The 19,028-nt window shown below is 38.4% G+C and overlaps 4 protein-coding genes and 1 non-coding gene across 6 annotated transcripts; 2 read left to right on the top strand and 3 right to left on the bottom strand.

Moving 5' to 3' along the window:
* The first annotated feature begins 949 nt into the window (after window positions 1-949).
* Window positions 950-3,673, top strand: LOC133697699 (elongation factor 1-alpha-like). The gene is made up of 3 exons (XM_062120440.1): window positions 950-1,093; window positions 1,788-2,269; window positions 2,399-3,673. Exons 2-3 carry the CDS (start codon window positions 1,808-1,810, stop codon window positions 3,284-3,286), a joined length of 1,350 nt encoding a protein of 449 aa, XP_061976424.1. The 5' UTR covers window positions 950-1,093; window positions 1,788-1,807; the 3' UTR covers window positions 3,287-3,673.
* Window positions 3,674-5,510: 1,837 nt separating this feature from the next.
* On the bottom strand, window positions 5,511-8,487 carry LOC133697700 (transcription factor GTE6-like). 2 transcript variants are annotated; one of them, XM_062120442.1, is made up of 9 exons: window positions 8,365-8,487; window positions 8,119-8,242; window positions 7,812-8,036; window positions 7,453-7,530; window positions 6,843-7,067; window positions 6,634-6,732; window positions 6,346-6,404; window positions 6,009-6,159; window positions 5,511-5,910 (listed from the first exon to the last, which is right to left on the bottom strand). In XM_062120442.1, exons 2-9 carry the CDS (start codon window positions 8,233-8,235, stop codon window positions 5,713-5,715), a joined length of 1,152 nt encoding a protein of 383 aa, XP_061976426.1. In that variant the 5' UTR covers window positions 8,236-8,242; window positions 8,365-8,487; the 3' UTR covers window positions 5,511-5,712. The 2 variants fall into 2 exon arrangements, with proteins under 2 accessions (XP_061976426.1, XP_061976425.1); XM_062120441.1 differs by having other exon boundaries at window positions 8,119-8,239.
* A 3,061-nt stretch (window positions 8,488-11,548) lies between these two features.
* On the bottom strand, window positions 11,549-11,620 carry TRNAP-AGG (transfer RNA proline (anticodon AGG)). The gene has a single exon. It is a non-coding gene; the product is annotated as a tRNA-Pro (tRNA).
* A 73-nt stretch (window positions 11,621-11,693) lies between these two features.
* On the top strand, window positions 11,694-14,370 carry LOC133696225 (uncharacterized). The gene is made up of 2 exons (XM_062118345.1): window positions 11,694-11,851; window positions 13,513-14,370. Exons 1-2 carry the CDS (start codon window positions 11,773-11,775, stop codon window positions 14,160-14,162), a joined length of 729 nt encoding a protein of 242 aa, XP_061974329.1. The 5' UTR covers window positions 11,694-11,772; the 3' UTR covers window positions 14,163-14,370.
* A 1,347-nt stretch (window positions 14,371-15,717) lies between these two features.
* On the bottom strand, window positions 15,718-18,430 carry LOC133695618 (elongation factor 1-alpha). Its single transcript, XM_062117524.1, has 3 exons — window positions 18,305-18,430; window positions 17,074-17,555; window positions 15,718-16,944 (listed from the first exon to the last, which is right to left on the bottom strand). The coding sequence occupies exons 2-3, from the start codon at window positions 17,533-17,535 to the stop codon at window positions 16,057-16,059; spliced, it is 1,350 nt and encodes a 449-aa protein (XP_061973508.1). The 5' UTR covers window positions 17,536-17,555; window positions 18,305-18,430; the 3' UTR covers window positions 15,718-16,056.
* Window positions 18,431-19,028: the final 598 nt, after the last annotated feature.

Here is a 19,028-nt window from a genome sequence, read left to right as displayed (position 1 = left end):
CTCTCTGTCTGCTTTTATTCAGTTGCCGTAAACTTGTCGATCTCTTTCTTGTATTTTTTACTATTTTGAATGCGTTGAAATGCGCTGCCTCTTGTCGTCAATTTAATTTACCTTGGGCCAATACATGTAGCTGTAATGGTCTTCGCTGTGAAGCACCAGTTCTTGTTTCTATCAAGCGTTGTCTTCCATGTTCTGTTAAATTTGGGCTTTGTCATGTAGATTCAAGAAGGCATTTCTCACTCAGATATAGACTAAACATTTATAGACCATCATCACGTAGGGGTTTTTTTTTTTTTTTCAGAAACATATTACAATAATATATATTTTTTATTTTTTAAAATTTATTTGTAATATTAAAATAAAAAAAATCAAAATTTTTTAGAATCGTAGAGTTTTTTTAAAAAATAAAAATTTCTAGTCAACCTTGAAATTTATATTAAAAAAAAACTATTTGGTACAGTCAAATTGGTAATATAGTTTTTTAAATAATGTAAATATAGTATTTTTTTCATATGCATACTTCGATAGAAAAAAACATATTTGATATTAATGTAACTATTTATTAAATCTTTTTTATGCATAAAAACATATTAAATAAATTTTAACTTTTTTGAAAAACGCGTGTGTATATAAATAGTCTTCAACTTAAAAATAAGTACTCTCTTGAAATAATTAAAAATAACGGATCTTTTCCTTTCAGCTTATGCCCTCGGTACAATAAAATTCATGGAACATCCCAAAGTCGTTGCTTTGTTTAGATTTATTTGGAGCTACTCTTTTATTTAGTTAATTATTATCATGAAATCTCCCTCAGCGGGAAGTGACCTGGCAACCTTCAGAGGAACCAAAAAGGGACCAAATTTCATTTCATTTAAAAACAGTTTAAGGTCCTTGATCACCAAGAAAGCACGCGGATTCCATATATTAAAACAGAGTAGGTATGAGGACATGATGGCGATTCTAACCTAAAAAATGAGGACATTTTAGGAAACCAAAATACCAGCAGGGTGATATAAATATATCCACAAACCCTATCAAGAAGTCCCTCAAACCCTCCTCCTCCTCCTCCTCGCTCGCGGCTAGAGTTTAACAGGTTCGATTCACTATCGCCTCTTCGTCTCACTCCTCTCTTTATCTCTAATTGGAAATCACTGTGGTTATCTAGTTAATGACTGGTATTCTTATTCGTATGAAGTCTTTGATTGCTTTGTGATTTCAATCAGATTTATTAGCTTTTAATCCAATTTTGTTTTGAGAGCAAGCCTTGGATCTAGTTTTTAGTGCCTTTTTACTTTCTTTTAAGATTTGTATACACGGGTCTTTTAGATTATTTTTTTTTGCAGGGGAAGTTTTTTTTTTAAATTGTTATACAGATATAATAAGATAGTAAATTATTTTGTTTTGATTTCCTCTTTGTCGGTTTTGGTACTGAAAAGAACTCTTAAACTTATTCTATGTTCTCTCAAGTTGTTGATTTGATATTATTGTGATTAATCTGAATGTAAGAATTGCCACTCAAATTAACTGATAATGATGTAACTAGATTGATTAATCATATTGAATATTTATACAGATTATCTTTTGTACGTGATTTTTTATGTTAGAACAGAATGTTATGCTGTGTTAAAATATCTCAGAAATCGTGATGTATTGAAGGTGGATTGGACATGCCATGGTGGATTTGTTATTGTTCTGGACACTTCAACTAGATCTAGTTGAATGTTTAAGAAGTGATTTTCAGTGTCCTAGTATTTTGTTTTTAAATTTTAGACTTTTATGTATTGCAGCTCAAAACTAAGATTTCATAATGGGTAAAGAGAAGACTCACATCAACATCGTGGTCATTGGCCATGTGGACTCTGGAAAGTCGACCACCACTGGCCACTTGATCTACAAGCTTGGAGGTATTGACAAGCGTGTCATCGAGAGGTTCGAGAAGGAAGCTGCTGAGATGAACAAGAGGTCATTCAAGTATGCCTGGGTGCTCGACAAGCTCAAGGCTGAGCGCGAGCGTGGTATCACCATTGACATTGCCCTGTGGAAGTTTGAGACCACCAAGTACTACTGCACTGTCATTGATGCCCCTGGACATCGTGACTTTATCAAGAACATGATTACTGGGACTTCCCAGGCTGACTGTGCCGTGCTTATCATTGATTCCACCACTGGTGGTTTTGAAGCTGGTATCTCCAAGGATGGCCAGACCCGTGAGCACGCACTCCTTGCCTTCACCCTTGGTGTGAGGCAAATGATCTGCTGCTGTAACAAGGTATATTTCTATTCTCTTCTTTCAAGTTAAGTTTATTACTCATTTTGCATTGATATCTGTCTTGTCACGTGTATTTGAGAAGATTTCTTTGGCTGGCTGCTAATCTTTATTCTTGGGTTCTTGGAACAGATGGATGCCACAACTCCAAAGTACTCCAAGGCAAGGTATGATGAAATTGTCAAGGAGGTGTCATCCTACTTGAAGAAGGTTGGTTACAACCCTGACAAGATTCCCTTTGTCCCCATCTCTGGATTTGAGGGTGACAACATGATTGAGAGATCTACCAACCTTGACTGGTACAAGGGCCCAACTCTCCTAGAAGCCCTTGACCAGCTCCAGGAGCCCAAGAGGCCCTCAGACAAGCCCCTCCGTCTCCCACTTCAGGACGTGTACAAGATTGGTGGTATTGGAACTGTCCCAGTGGGTCGTGTTGAAACTGGTTTCATCAAGCCCGGCATGGTTGTCACATTCGGTCCAACTGGACTGAGTACTGAAGTCAAGTCTGTTGAGATGCACCACGAGGCTCTCCAAGAGGCACTTCCCGGTGACAATGTCGGGTTCAATGTTAAGAATGTAGCTGTTAAGGATCTGAAGCGTGGTTTTGTTGCCTCGAACTCCAAGGACGATCCTGCCAAGGAGGCTGCCAACTTCACCGCCCAAGTTATCATCATGAACCATCCTGGGCAGATCGGAAACGGTTACGCCCCTGTCCTTGACTGCCACACCTCTCACATTGCTGTGAAGTTTGCTGAGATCCTCACCAAGATTGACAGGCGGTCTGGTAAGGAACTGGAGAAGGAGCCCAAGTTCCTGAAGAATGGTGATGCTGGTATGATCAAGATGATTCCCACCAAGCCCATGGTGGTGGAGACTTTCTCAGAGTATCCTCCACTTGGTCGTTTTGCTGTGAGGGACATGCGCCAGACCGTTGCTGTGGGAGTTATCAAGAACGTGGAGAAGAAGGATCCCTCTGGTGCTAAGGTGACCAAATCTGCTGCCAAGAAGGGTGCCAAGTGAACCGCGCAGGTTGATGCTATTGAAAGCTATTTTAAAAATAATGTCTTGCTTTTTATTGGTTGTCTATCCCATGGATGTCTATCTTTGGGTCATGAGACTTGTAGTTTTATGTGGTCACCATCATCACAAGGCTGTTCTCAGAACTGGGTTCTTGACCGGCGGTGGCGTGATTCAAGGCTTGATGTTCTTTCTGCAGTCAGTTTCTGCCTGCATTTTTGCTGGCTCTCTTAAATTTAGATGGTGATGTTTCTAGTTTCATGAACAGGTCTTATTTTAATTATAATGTCTAGTTATCGGACTCCGGGAACTCCGGAAGACGTGTTGTGTTTTATCTGAAATTTCATGTCAAAACTCGTTATCAGTCAGTACATCTTTTATTTCGCGTTATTCCTTTGGATTTTCTTTTTCTTGATAGAATGAATGCCATGTAATACATTGCATCCTAGCGATGCTTCGCAAGCTCTGCTTCTGTCTCGGGGATGCCTCCTGTCTCAATCAGTCTCTGCCATTTTCACCGAGGATGCGAGGTGGTTTATGCGATGAAAAACCCAGGAGTCGTTTTTTCCGGGAACCGCTAATTGTCTAAAATATTCTCTATGCCGTGGAAGCGTCTTCATGTGTCTCCTTTCTTTCTTCTGCGCATCTGGAAGTGTGAAGAGGTCCTGTCCAGTCAATCATGCATCATTTCATAAATCTGGAGTGTGAAGAGGTTCATGAACTAGCTCATTCATCGCTTTATAAATTGGGCGGCGACAAAGAATCCCTTGAAAGCTTTAATTTTGGGGAGCCCTGTGCATATCGAATTTAAACGGTGGTTGTGGGCTGAAACATTGACAAGGGTGTTGAAGAATAAAGATATGGAGGCCCAACTCTTAGGGTCGGGCTAATAACTGTGTATAGGGTCTGTTTTGTTATGTAGAACTCATCTTATTGAACTTTTGTACATTCTTTTGTTTACAGTAGTGAAAAGGGGTGACACTTTACTAAAAATCAACGATCCATTTTAATTATTTTACGAATTTAGGTAGAAATATATGATTTTAAATCTATAACGTTTGTCACATTTAATAGCTTGCTCTTGAAGAAGAATAATAAATTAGAGACTAAATTCTATAAAAAATTGCAATTGGGCATCGATATCCTTAACCCTCTGGTGCACCTTCCGTTCCTCGGAATTAAAAGGAACTAAAAAACGAGACTTGGCATTCTATACATTGGGAGACGACTTGTTGCTGTGAGAAAAACAAGTAGTTATAAAAGGAATTAAAAAGAATGGGCGGGTGGCTGCAAACTGCTCAGCCACCAGTTCCAGCAATTTCCATCGCCTAGCACCAGTGGGTTGCAAGCCATCCCCTCCATGGCACCGTGGCTTGATTTCCCTCAGATGCTCCATACTCCCCCGCACATTTCCCCACCCTTTCTATAAGAGTAAAGAGATAAGTACCGTGAATCCAGTTGCCCATTGGTGCTCCATAGAGGTACTTCTGCTACAAAACCTCCTTTTTTCCATAACTGGGGAAGAAGCCGTATGAGCAGCTAGACATGCGTGGCATAGAAAGAAAAAAGGCGTGGCAAAACTAAAACACGAAAGCATTGCCGCCAGTAAATATTCAGCTGTTCCAAGTGACACGATGAGAAAATTCAAGTCCCATCCCTGTTCTCCATTATAAACAAAAACATCACCCACGAACAGGACCACTCGAAATCATTGATCCACAAACCGACAATCACCACTCAATCAAAATGTTCATTTATTAAACAGTCATGGCCTCGCAGGTAAATGCTCCGTTTCTCATCTTGCTAGTTTCTTTCATCACAGGGATTGGGGAAGCATTTTCTTGAAGAAAGAAGACCAAGCAAAAATTTTCATGCAAAGAGATTATGCCACTCAGAAACAGAAGACAAGGTAACCCAGTGTGGAAGTTTTCTGGGTGAGAGTCAATAGGCAGTTCAGACACAATCAAAGCGATCTTCCTACTCTGACAGAGAAGAGTGGGATGTGTGTAAAGTCAGAATCGATGGTTGAAAGTGTTGTGTTGAGCAAATGGCCAAGAAGTCAAGAAGGGGCCCAACGCCTCCATTTCAAACTCATGCAAAAAATGGTGTCTGGCTCTGTCGTTGTTGTACATCTTACAAAATTGTGGCAGAACAAGCGAAGGAGATTTACATGGCCAAAAAAAAAAAACCGCTTGAATCTGATTTTTTTTTTTGAAACAATTGCACATTAGAAAGGCTTAGCAACAACTAGCTCCTCTCAAAAGATAAATATCATTTACCAAGAGACAAGTCAAGATATGTGCCTTGACAAATCAGACTCGTTATCAGACAGTAAGAATTGCTGCCCGCTATATTGTTCCATAAGAAAATGCAACCAAGATGCAAGCTTACCAAAATCCAGAAAAACACTTGCTTATGATACAAAAAGATCAAGAAGAGGGCTTTTTACTCCTTTTCTTGGCAGTTTTGGCAATAGCATCGCAAATCTCTCTTTTTCGTTTGTTGTTATTGCTGGTGTTCTTGTTGTTGTTGTTGTTGTTATTGCCACCTGTGCTTGCCGCACTTTTTCCCTGGACTTCCAGCACATCTTTCACCAAAAACTTTAGCCTCCACAGGGTGGATTCAGTCTGCAACGGGAACAGAGCAAACTCAACAATTCGACCCTTTACTAAACAGTTCGTTAAGAATCTAACAAAGAAGCACTAATTATAACATAAATTATGACCTGAGCATCAATGTCGAGATCCACCTCTTCAGCAGTTGCTTGGAAGCCTGGATTATTCCGAGCAACAATCTCCAATGCTTTAGTTAGATCTTCAGGAGAAAGTCTCGTAAGAGCCACCCCGAGCTTTCTTTTCTCTTCAGTGGACATCTTTCTGGAATGGAATTTTCAAAATTAACTTAGTTAGTTTCCATGGAGAATTGGAAAACAGAATTTTAAATCTTCAAGCAGATGTAACTCATAAGTTAGCTTTTAAGCATACCCAGAATACACCTGTAAGAAATAACTTTTGTATTCGCAGTATTATCCACTACATATACAAAGTTGGACCACCACTAACCTGCACTTTTGAACAACAATATCCCGAAGCTCTTCCAGATGCATATCAACCTCATAAAGCTGAAAACAGGTCATTACAGAATCTTAAAACATATTTTTCAACATAACCCTAATACAAGATGAAATGCATTGTTGAACTTGATTATAATAGAAAATCAATTTCAACATGTTTATGGAGAATTCTATAGTTATACAAAAATATTAATAGATCAAGCATGGGAGGAAGCAAATTAAAAGATTTTTCAGTGCTTTATATATTTGTGAGAAAGGCTGTGATGTTTCAGTATACCTCATTACTCAAATCACGAGCAATTTTAGCATGAGCAGCCTCCTGAGCAAGCTGCATATCCAATTTAGCCTCCACTTCCTCGTCTTCTCTTCTTTTTTCCTGTGTGTATTGATTTGGTATTCCATAAAATTATCCAAAAATAGAAAGCAAGGCAATTGCATTTCTCTCAGCAAAAAGATCATGGACTAAGATAGCTCCATAACACATACCTCTTCAGTGACTTTAGGCAGAAGTTGTAGCCACTTCTCCTCAAATTTTCCCAGCAATGTTTTGGCCATAACATGAACATCGCTTCTTTCATCATTATATTTCATTGCATTCTTAAACACTAACCTCACATCAGCACTTATCTCTCTGACATTCTTATATCCTGTGCCATCCTTAGCCTCCATTTGATTTTTTATTGTACTGAAATCCATGGGCTTGTCGATAACCTATTGAATACCATATGTGCCAAATTCATTGAAGTCATATTCAGATGGAATCCAACTCTAAAATGGTAGAGCAATTAACAGCCAGAGTGATAAATGATTGAAACAACTAAAATTCATGGTGGGTCATATTCCCAACTAAGTAACAGGTCACACTTGCATGTGTGTGATCCCTGATCACACAAACTGAAAGTTGAAAGCACAATTTGCTATCCTTTTAAAAACAACTCGATACATGTTTAAATGGGGTTTGTGTGTTGTTTCGTGTTCACAATTATACTGAACGATTCCTGCGCAGTCACTGGAAAAGGGTAAATGCGCTTCATGTGATTTCTGTTATAGTACATGCTGATGAAATAGGAAATTGAGAAGGATGCTATAACTTCACCTCATAATAGTCATGCAACCTAAGACCTTTAACATCTACAGGTTGCATAAAAGGCCAAGCCCATTTGTGCTGCGTGATCTGAAGGCAACAAAAAGAAACTACATTAGATAACGAAAATCAGCTCGTAACACTTATTTTGTTTCTTTAACCTCAAGCATCCAAGAACAAATTTCCATAACTAAATGGTCTGTCATCATAACAATGAGATATAGCAGGGGTAAAAGGAACCAATTTCCATAACATATTAAACAAGCCAGACAGCAATTTCTCAATCCACCTTAAGATTTCATAACAGAAAGGAAAAATCAAGTTTCATCCAGACAAACGAAAAACATAGAAAGCACCGAGTGATACATTACTTGACGCAATATGGTACCGAATTGGCGCATAAGCTCTTGCATTCTCTTAGCAGCAGCAGCCTCTCGTTTCGACGCATCTTGCTGCTGTTTCCTAATACTAGTAACATGCCTCTCTTTATCTTTATCTTTCACAATCGGGCTACCACCACCTTTCGAAGAACCACTCTGCTGCTTTTTACTTATATCCAAGTAAAACTGCTCAACCCCATTCATTCTTTGCTCCAACTACAGATTCAAAAGCAAAAAATCCTCAAATCTTTCACAACATTCATCCTACGCGCAATTTTTTTTATGATGACTAGCTTACTTTATCAACTTTTTGGAAAATTTCATCCACGCTATGCTTGAAACCCTCCGTGTCGGCATCGTTGCCGTCGGGATTTCTTACCGGAAGATTACCAAAATAAAAAACCGACGGTTCCATCTGACTGCTAAAACAGAAAAGAAAAGAAAAGAAAACAAATACAAATTAAACTTTGTTAAAAACATTCAAAGATGGTAAAATTGAATCGCTAAGCAGAATATATATACATACATTTCATGTGTAAAATACCTGGAAATATACGTATCTGTATACGAAGACAGTAGAGGGAGTGGTGGAAGTAAACAGAGCAGGCGCAGGGAGACTGCTTTGTCTCGCTATCTGTCTTGCCAAATTGCGAAACGAAAACCTGACTTCTCTTTTTAACGACGTCGGTTTATTCATGCTGCTGTGATATGCCGGGTAACGGCGCCGTTTCTCTCTCTCTCTCTGTGTTTTTCTTTAGATGCACCAAAATAGTGTACCTCTAATATGTCTTTTTGTTTTGAACTTTTTTTCAAATCTTTTTAACATATCCTTAAGTTAATTTTTATATATAAAAATTAATTTTTTTTCTCGTATTATATACCAAACTTAAAATGATATTTATTAAAATTATATACAAGTTTAAATTATACTTGAATTAAAAAAATTGTAAGGTAGAAAGTAGAAACATGTTGAAATCAGAAGTGGATTCTTGGTGGATGTAAACTAGAAATTAAGAAATGTTCAAGCCATTTCTCTATTAAATTCTTTTTAAGAAAAAAAATTACAGGGAGCTAAGATAAGAGAATTTTTTTATACAGATTTGATCCATATAAACAAAGTATGTATACAAATTCCCCACCAATTTGTAGCCCGAGGCAGAGTACTTGGAAGAACATCAAGACTCCACATTTTCAGAAGTATTGCACGATGGGAATGATTTGAACTGTAGAGATGGTTCGATAATCAAGTACAATCCACTTGTTATAATTACCCATGGACTTTCTATATACATAAAATCCGAGAATCTATCTCTGATCAAGTGCAAGGATGATCAAGTCCTGATCACAGGAGGGGAATGCACCCTTTAAAACAAGCCTTGGCGAAAGAACCTGAAAGATATGTCCTCCACTTTAATGGTTTGGCAAATTCCCCACGACCCTTTTGGCTGCTTTTACCTGATCTATCATTGCCCATAAAAAGGCCTTTTTCATCACCAGCCAGCACCGCAGCCGGGATCATGGGTGCCGGTGCTTGACGGCTCTGCCTTTTCTTGATGTCACTAAGCTCCATTTTTGTTGGAATCTTTGCAAATCCTATCAAGACCTTGTGTTTTCTTGAATTATTACTTGAGTACTGGTCCCGGAAACTACCGGTTGAAATTGGGGCCTTAGAAGGTTTTGAGGTTTCTATGTGAAGTGAATGTGAACGTCTGCTTCTGTTCAACAAGTGAGGTGAACGGCTGAATGGGTTATGAGAGTTTGTTCCGTGAATAAAAGGGTGAGGACTGTTGACGGATTGTTTTGTCTCGTGGAGTATGTTTCTTCCAAAGAAGACGATATCTCGCGGGGGGTTTGTCTCTGTGCTCTGATCATCAGGTCCTGGCTGGAAAAAGAATTTCTTTGTTCTTGATCATCATGATAATAAGTGTCGCGTTCAGGTTCTTCGTCGAAGGATGATGGAAGATCACCGAAGGAGAGGTCTTGTTCAGGCTCTAACCCCACCTCACGGTGATAAATAATGGTGGTGTTTTCCATCTTGTGTGCCTGTTTTTTTAAAAAGAAGGAAAGAAAGAGAGGAACGAAAAATGGCCTTGAAGTTGAGAGAGAGATGGTTATTGATGGATTGATTTGCTAGCCAAAATCAAAGTATATGAAGGAAGAAGAGAGGAGGACTTCGTTTTTTAAAGGGAAGGTTCTTCCAAGACATTAGAATATTTTATTTCATTTGATTAATTCATTTTTGTTTCGACTGTTTTGTCAGGATTCTGGAAGGAGTCCTGGGTTTGAGGGTTCAATAAATAAATAAATAATAAAAATGCAAGAAAGAAAGGACGTGGCAGCAGCAGTGGTGTGTTAGGACTGAGGAAATGCGATGCTTGGAAGAGAGAAACAATTAGGAAATAGATTGTTTGACTCTTGCAGGAACTGGGTCTGAAAAGAAGCTGTCAAATACAAAAGCTCTCTAGATAGTATGATTAATTAACTTGATGCTGCTTGTGGCCAGTAAATTGTGCTAAACTGTGTTCTAGAAATATATAATTTTTTTTATTGACTTTAAAGTGTTATGTTAAAAATTATCGTTTTGATAATTAAAAATAAATAAATAAAAAATATCATTGTGATAATTAGCTGGCTAATCTAGTTTTTTTCCTTTCCATTCAGACGGATCTCTTCTGTTTCGACAAAACCAGGTTTAATTACTTTGGTTTTGTTATTTTGTGTCTCCTATATTATATAATAATGAGTGACATTGTCGATGGTAAAATGTTGGAAATCATTTTACAAACATTGCAAATGCACTTACAAATATTGCTTAACCCGAAAATCTCCGAAATCTTTTTGAAGGAAGACTTCCCCTAAGAACCCGTTTAGCAACGCGTTAGCGTTTGCGTTTCTTCAAAAACACATGAAATGATCGTTTGGTTACAAATACTGAAACAATTAAAACACATGGGTCCCGGCATTTATATGCGGCAGGACCACGATTTTGCAGAAGCAGTAATATACTGTTTTTTTACGAGTTTCAGTCTATGAAACACACTATTCAGTGAATTGCACTGTTTACGTGTATTTTTTTTTCAGTTTGTTAATTTTTTTAACAATTTTTTTTTAAAAAAACTAGTTTAAAGTGAATTAAATTCACTCGCATTGTGATGTGAACAATATTTTTTTTCATGAAAAACTAGTATAGAGTAAATAAAATTCACTCGCACTGTAATATCAATTTTATACTTGATAATATTTTATCTGATTTTATTACACGCTCACAAAATTATGAAAACTGTAGTTCTTATCGGCTGAATTTTGTATATAATGGAATTATAAATAGTTTAATGAAATAATAAAAAATATTTTATATCAAGTATTATTTATTTCATGATGTAATAGGAGTAGTTAATTCTACTCTATTTAAATTTAAAACCATCAATATTAATATATATATATATATATATTTATTTTATAACCTTAATTTCAAAAGCATTCTTAACCAAATATATTAAATTATTTTTTTTTCAACCTCAATTTCAACCACAGTTTTAACTAAATACCTATTTTTTCAAACCAACCTCAACTAAAAATACTTTTTATAAAACAATTTTTTTCAAAGCACAATCACAACAGCTATCACAGTACTACACGCTGAGCCACAAAATCTCCTAATTGCTTAGCCCGAAAACCTCCGAAACACTTCACCGGAAAAACAAGTGAGGGGAAAACAAAGGAACCAAGGGGCATTCCGAGAATTGAACTCGGGACCTCTCGCACCCTAAGCGAGAATCATACCACTAGACCAAATGCCCTTTTGGCCTTCGGATTCTTCTAATTATTAATAACACAGTTTATTCTTGAGCTCAAAGGCTCTTGAACCCTCCGTCCAAACCAAACCCTTGGATATTTACACTCACGAAGGGAGTCCTGCGGGGATCAAGAAACTCAAAGGAAGCCCAAAGAAATGGCGAGAGGAGCGGCTCTTCTTCATTTGTTTCGATCTCAAAGCAAACAGCTCTCAACCATCAGAAACTTCCACTCAGGTTTCTCTCTTCATTTCCTTTTCCCTATACCTGGCTTTCATTTTACAATCTCATTTTTACTTAAAAGAGCACAAACCAGTAACTAACTTAAAAGTCACGATGCAATATCTGATTTTTGATTGGAGAAGAAACCAGGTTGTTTCATATCTGTGGGGGGTTTGTTCTAGAGTGAATAAAGCTGGAATCTTTAGCACATACAAGGGTTTAAATTTTCAAAAGCATAAAGATTTAGAATTGGAAGGGTGTAAGAGACCCTTAATTGTTTTTGTGCTCTTAGAGGTTCTGTTGAATTAAGAGGGAGGGGCTGGCTTATGTATATAATCTAGTGAAAAGGTTTCAACTTTGTTGAATTAAGCCGTTCAATAAAGATTTAGGATCGACCAGTCTTCAGATTCTTGAGTATCCTCAATATCCGAGCATATGTGAACCATATGCACTTTTGAATAGTTTGATGTTGTTGGAGTAATGAATACTTGATACGTTGGAAGCTAGGAATGTATGTGGCTCAATGCCTGTTCTTCTGTGTTTTGAACTTATTAAGCCGTTAATATAAAGATTTAGGATCAACCAGTTCACATGAATTAAATTTGTTGTATTTTGTTTTAAGACGGTCCTTTTTCAACCGTGTTTTTGTGAATCTTTCCCTCTGCACCATATTGCCTTGCTGCAATTTCTGTTCTGTGCTGCCTAGACTGAAATATATGCCTGGACTTAATTACAGTTTGCACTAAAAAGATCATATTTAATTTTGCTTACGGGGACACTTTCTTGAATCAGCTAGTGTGTTTGTCGATCTTTGTATGTAATATCCCTTGTCTCTTAAATGGTTTCATCGAACAACGTCAGGAACTTTAAAGTCATTTGCTTTTTGCTGCTTTTATGTTGAAATTCTCATTTGAAAATATGAGGTCACTTCTGTGAAATTAAATTGTTTTTGGGCAAAGCTGGTCACTGGCTAAGTTCAGTTGTTCATGGATATGGTTTACTTGTTAGTGGGAATCTGTTGTGCCCTATAGCTTGTGATGGACTATATGGCTGAAGGTATCATCTGTTTAGATGAATTCTAGAAGTACCACTGGCTGTCACTTACATTTTATTTTTAGCTCCTTTTTACGTGATTTCAATAAGAGAATGAACTTCTTAGGCGTTGTCTTGGAACTTTCTACCAATGCCATAGTCTAAACGAATCGGACTTGACAAATTGCTCACTGTCTTAGACTCTGTATTTCAATTCAGTAGCACCTGCTATTACAGGATTCATAACGTGATCATTGATTTCCCTTTGATAATTCCATGCCCCATGGCAATTTCTATTATGTGTATCTGAACCTGTTATTGGAATATGCTATTCTCTGTTCAATTTTTCTCTTTACTCGGATTCATTTATACATATTTTATTTGTTGCTGATCATGACAAGTCATATTTTAGAGTCGGCCTATTGATTTGTGTCAGGAAGGTTCTTATTATGAGTCGAATGCAGATTATTCTTTCTGAAGTTGCTTGATTATGTTTTAGTATTATCTGTTATGTAGTAATGTCTGCTTCTGTTTGGAGAGGCTAATCAATAGATGAGAAAGCATATCTACAAAGTTCTTGGGAGCATTTCTTAAATAGCCACTACTCTATGTGTTCTTATCGTCATTGTTTTTCTCTCTTTTAGGCTATCATCCTTGTCGGTTTGGCACATGGCCACACGATCAGTGTGCCAAACTCAACTTCAACCATGCCAGTCTCACTGCTACTCAGAAAAGATGGGCATCTCGAGCTACAACAACAAAAGATGACAATAAGATCAGCATTGGACCACGCCGAGGGAAGGAAGCAGGAGAAGATGAAAAAGAAACTGGGGTGGTGTATTATGGTCCAATCACATCCACCATCAAGAAAGTAAAAATGCTCTCTCTTTCAACATGCTGTCTGTCTGTATCCTTGGGTCCAGTTGTAACTTTTATGACATCTCAAGATACAAATGTCATCCTGAAGGGGGCAGTTGCATCTTCTGTTATATTCTTCAGTGCTTCAACCACTGCTGCTCTGCACTGGTTTGTTAGCCCCTACATTCACAAGCTTAGATGGCAGCCCGGCTCAGATAGTTTTGAAGTGGAGATGATGTCCTGGTTAGCAACCTACATTCCAAAGACTATCAAATTTGCTGATATCCGGCTTCCAGAAACCAACAGGCCCTTTGTGACTTTTAAGGCGAACGGAAATTTCTACTTCGTTGATTCAGAGCACTGTCATAACAAGGCATTGTTGAATAGACTAACCCCACAGAAATCAGCTCACGAGTCTGCTTTCAAAAATTTGTGATTGGAAAATTCTGCAAGGTTTCCCTGAGTACGGTATGACCTGATTTTACTTCATGGTTTGTGATAAGCTCTGGCCTGGTTTTGAGCCAAAGGGCATTTTCCCCCCCTAGCCTTTTCTACTTATCGAGACAATGTTTTCTAGAGTAGGAAACGAATCAATATTTGAATTTTGATGTTTGAAGTAATGGATAAATTTACACTTGAAGTTTTATCTTGGGTAAGGGGAGGGGCCAAAAGGCTCAATACAAGCTAGCAATCCTTGCAATCACGTGGAGTGGCAATCCCATTTCAGCCCATAAACATTTCCGATTACCAGTAGGAGGCTATGCAAAACACACTACGCTGCTGATCGTTTGATCTGCTCCTTTGTTTTCCAACCAATCAGCTCATGCTGGAACTGCAACTTGCCATGCTCTCCTTAACAAGGTTCTAATCTGGTTAATGAGGGAACGATTACTTCCAGCATTTTTCTCTGGCCTTTGTTAGTAAGTGGATAATTATCTGAGAGTGCACCTCCAATATCACCTGCATATATCCAGTGACTCCCTTCAGCCAAGCCATCTCCCACGCCAAAATTCAGCTCTAATTAAGTGATGTACAGGAAGTACCAGAATGAAGCAAACCATATATATGTATATATATATATATCCCCTGCCAATAACGAAGCAAGCCTCCTGCACCTAAAATTCCAGGTTTTCCTCTGCTCAACCATCCATGTTAAGTTCAACCGACCTTGGGAGGGTATTCCAAGCAATTTGCCTTTCCTCCCCAGCAACGTGGGGTTCGGTGAAGCATGCTTTATTCCAGGTTGCTTTAATTTCTTTGATAGAATGAGAAATGAAATTTCAGTTAAAGTTATTACTAAGAAAAAAAAAACATAAGAGAGAGAGAGGGGGGAAATTAAATGGATTATTTTGGTGAGTTGCATTGGGATTTAATAGCCCTCAACTACACCAATGCAACTGATCATCGTTTTCTTTGCCAGTTTTGAGACTCTGAAGTTGGGACCTAAACGATTCTCTAGGCAATTTGAAAAACTCAAGCCTTTCCACTCTCACCGGTCTGCTCCACACTAACCCAGGACGAAGGCAATCTATTAGCACTCGTTTTGGTCTCCACGCTATAAGGGCACTCAAAATCAATTAATACAGGCTCGAGCTTGCATCAGGAAGACGGGTCACACCATTTTTCTCACAACAGATTTCAAAAAGATCTCACTAAACAGTTGTGAATCCCAATTGCCTCTGCAGCTAGAGGCCTGTCCACCCAAGCATTCGTTCCCGGCGGCCAACTGACAAATTTTGCCTGCCTCTATAAAAAAAAATTTCAACGACATTACAGTCATTCAGTCACCTAAGAAATGAAGCACAAAGAACAAGAAATGGGAACAGGCAATCGTCTTGATTGGAACAATCCTCGTGGAGGTTTCGACCCGCAAGGGAAGTATCACGATACAACCTTGCAAATACTGCATTGCGGTTCAAACCTTAAGAGACAGGCAATGGAAAAAACATTCAGAATATCACTCTTCTACAAAGGCATAGGTAGAAACTAAGTAGACGAACAAAAACTAGACAGGTAAAATTGTAAAAAAGTATTCCAGGGTACTTAACATAACAGCAAAATACTTAACTCCTGAGCAGAGCTAGTAAAAATAAAAACAGATTAAAATTCTCAACATGAGAGACACAACAATGACTCGGAAAAAAAATTGAGACCAAAAGACGCCACCGCCTGTCAAGAACCCAGTTCTGTGAACAAAAGCCTTGCAATGAAGGTGATGACTTAAGACTACAGTTCTCATAATGAACTGATAGACATCCAAGAAATGGACCAGTAACAAGAACCCACTCTTGATTTTTATTAAAGCTTCTTAGTGCACCAACCCGCACAATTCACTTTGCACCCTTCTTGGCAGCAGATTTGGTTACCTTGGCACCAGAGGGATCCTTCTTCTCCACGTTCTTGATAACTCCCACAGCAACGGTCTGGCGCATATCCCTCACAGCAAAACGACCAAGTGGAGGATACGCTGAGAAAGTCTCCACCACCATGGGCTTGGTGGGAATCATCTTGATCATACCAGCATCACCGTTCTTCAGGAACTTGGGCTCCTTCTCCAGTTCCTTACCAGAACGCCTGTCAATCTTGGTGAGGATCTCAGCAAACTTCACAGCAATGTGACAGGTGTGGCAGTCAAGGACTGGAGCGTAACCGTTTCCGATCTGTCCGGGATGGTTCATGATGATAACTTGGGAGGTGAAGTTGGCAGCTTCCCTGGCAGGATCGTCCTTAGAGTTTGAGGCCACAAAACCACGCTTCAGATCCTTAACAGCTACATTCTTAACATTGAACCCGACATTGTCACCAGGAAGAGCCTCTTGGAGAGCCTCGTGGTGCATCTCAACAGACTTGACTTCAGTACTCAGTCCAGTTGGACCGAATGTGACAACCATGCCAGGCTTGATGACACCAGTTTCAACACGACCCACTGGGACAGTTCCAATACCACCAATCTTGTACACGTCCTGAAGTGGGAGACGGAGGGGCTTGTCTGAGGGCCTCTTGGGCTCCTGGATCTGGTCGAGGGCTTCCAGGAGTGTTGGGCCCTTGTACCAGTCAAGGTTGGTGGACCTCTCAATCATGTTGTCACCCTCAAATCCAGAGATTGGGACAAAGGGAATCTTGTCAGGGTTGTAACCGACCTTCTTCAAGTAGGATGACACTTCCTTGACAATTTCATCATACCTTGCCTTGGAGTATTTTGGAGTGGTGGCGTCCATCTTTTCCAAAAAGAACCAGCAAACATCAGTAGAGAGCAAAAAACAACTTAACTACAAACATGCAACAGGAAAGAGTTCAATGAAAAATTAACCACCCAGTTAACTTGAAGGAAGAAAAAATAAATATACCTTGTTACAACAGCATATCATTTGCTTCACACCGAGGGTAAAAGCAAGAAGAGCGTGCTCACGGGTCTGGCCATCCTTAGAGATACCAGCTTCGAAACCACCAGTAGTGGAATCAATGATAAGCACAGCACAGTCAGCCTGGGAAGTTCCAGTAATCATGTTCTTAATAAAGTCACGATGTCCGGGGGCATCAATGACAGTGCAGTAGTACCTGGTGGTCTCAAACTTCCACAAGGCAATATCAATGGTAATTCCACGCTCGCGCTCAGCCTTGAGCTTGTCGAGCACCCAGGCATACTTGAATGACCTCTTGTTCATCTCAGCAGCTTCCTTCTCGAACCTCTCGATGACACGCTTGTCAATACCTCCAAGCTTATAAATCAAGTGGCCAGTGGTGGTCGACTTTCCAGAGTCAACATGGCCAATAACCACGATGTTGATGTGAGTCTTCTCTTTACCCATGCTTAAGTCTTAGTGTTAAACTGTTAAACATAAAAATATAATGTTAGAAACCATCCATGCCATACTTAAAATACACGATGAGAGCATACTCCAAATAAAGAATAAAGTCAACATCCAGAGGATCAATCATAGCAGTAGCTTTAAATTATTGACAGATTTTAGTAATTAAATTTCCAAAACTTCAACCTATAATAAAATTGCTATTAAAATCACAAAGCAGTACAGTGAGAACTGTTTATATAACAATTCTTCAAGAGTGCAACATCCATTTAGAGAGAACAAAAACACCAACTATCCATTATCTGATAAACAGTTGCATTTTTTCAAATTTACAAATTTCAAATCCTGAAAATTAAACAAGTCTATTATCTCATCAACAGACGAGTAAAACATCTAAATATCATCCATGGGAAGCCAGGTCAACATATATGTAAAAAAAATATTTTTCTTCAGAAGATCATAACAACAACAACAATTAATTTCTAATATCCATATCTGTCAAGCAGGAAAAATTATCATTTAAGTTCTAACACGGAATCCAAATACACTAATGATATCTTTTAGATCTGCGTAAAAAAATAAAAAATAAAAAGAATTACAAAGGCACTAACAGTCAAATTTTAAACATAATACAGCTTAAAATCTTCGACAACGAAACCAGAAAAACTAACAAAACTTAATTAGAGATTAACCAGCAAAACACAATTATAATAACCTTTATTAGAACTAGAATAGAAAGCAAAGAGAGATAGGGATCGAAGAATCCGACCTGCAGAAAGTTTCGCTTAAACCTTAGCCGCGAAAGAGATGATAGGCAGAGAGTAGCAAATGGGGGGGGGGTGAAGAGAGAGTGTAGGGTTTGTGTTATTTATATTGCAAATATTGTAATTTGAGTTCCTAAACTGTCCTTGTTGTTAATTTAGAATCACTGAGCTATCCTCTCGTGACTTTCCCCTGATGTGTTATATCACCAGCCGCATGAATGCGCGTATTACTATCCTGCAAGCAAATCAGTGCCTATGTTTGTTCACGCGCTTTAGAAAAGCGTGGAAGTGGTGGAAGTGTCTGTGTCCACTTTGAGGTTTAAGGATTTGACAGGGTGTCATAGAGAATACGGTAGAAAAATGAGAGAAATGGCAAATGATAAACGCTTGCTGTCCGCAAAAGGCAAAGGCAGAAGAATAGACGACGTCATGTTGTCTGTTTTTGTAGGCTATTTTTGGGAGTTTATTCCAGGAGTGCCACATTAGAAAAAATATTTCTGGTATATTAAAAAATAATTCTTAATCTAACACAGTAATTAATATGCATGCAGCAACTAACAAATTTCATTTTTTTTTTCTTTCTCAAATAATTCATCTATGCAAAAATCAACATGTATTTCTTTCTATAAAGATCCGATGACATGAAAAAATATATATATATCTAATGGCTATAAAGAAAAATGGCATGGCAAAAAAAAAAAAAGAAAGAAAAAAGAAAGAAATAGTGAG

The sequence above is a fragment of the Populus nigra genome, chromosome 6 (assembly GCF_951802175.1).
Source record: "Populus nigra chromosome 6, ddPopNigr1.1, whole genome shotgun sequence".
Classification (NCBI taxonomy): Eukaryota; Viridiplantae; Streptophyta; class Magnoliopsida; order Malpighiales; family Salicaceae; genus Populus; species Populus nigra.
Note: the sequence above shows the minus strand (reverse complement) of the source record. Positions and strands in the feature narration are given on the sequence as shown.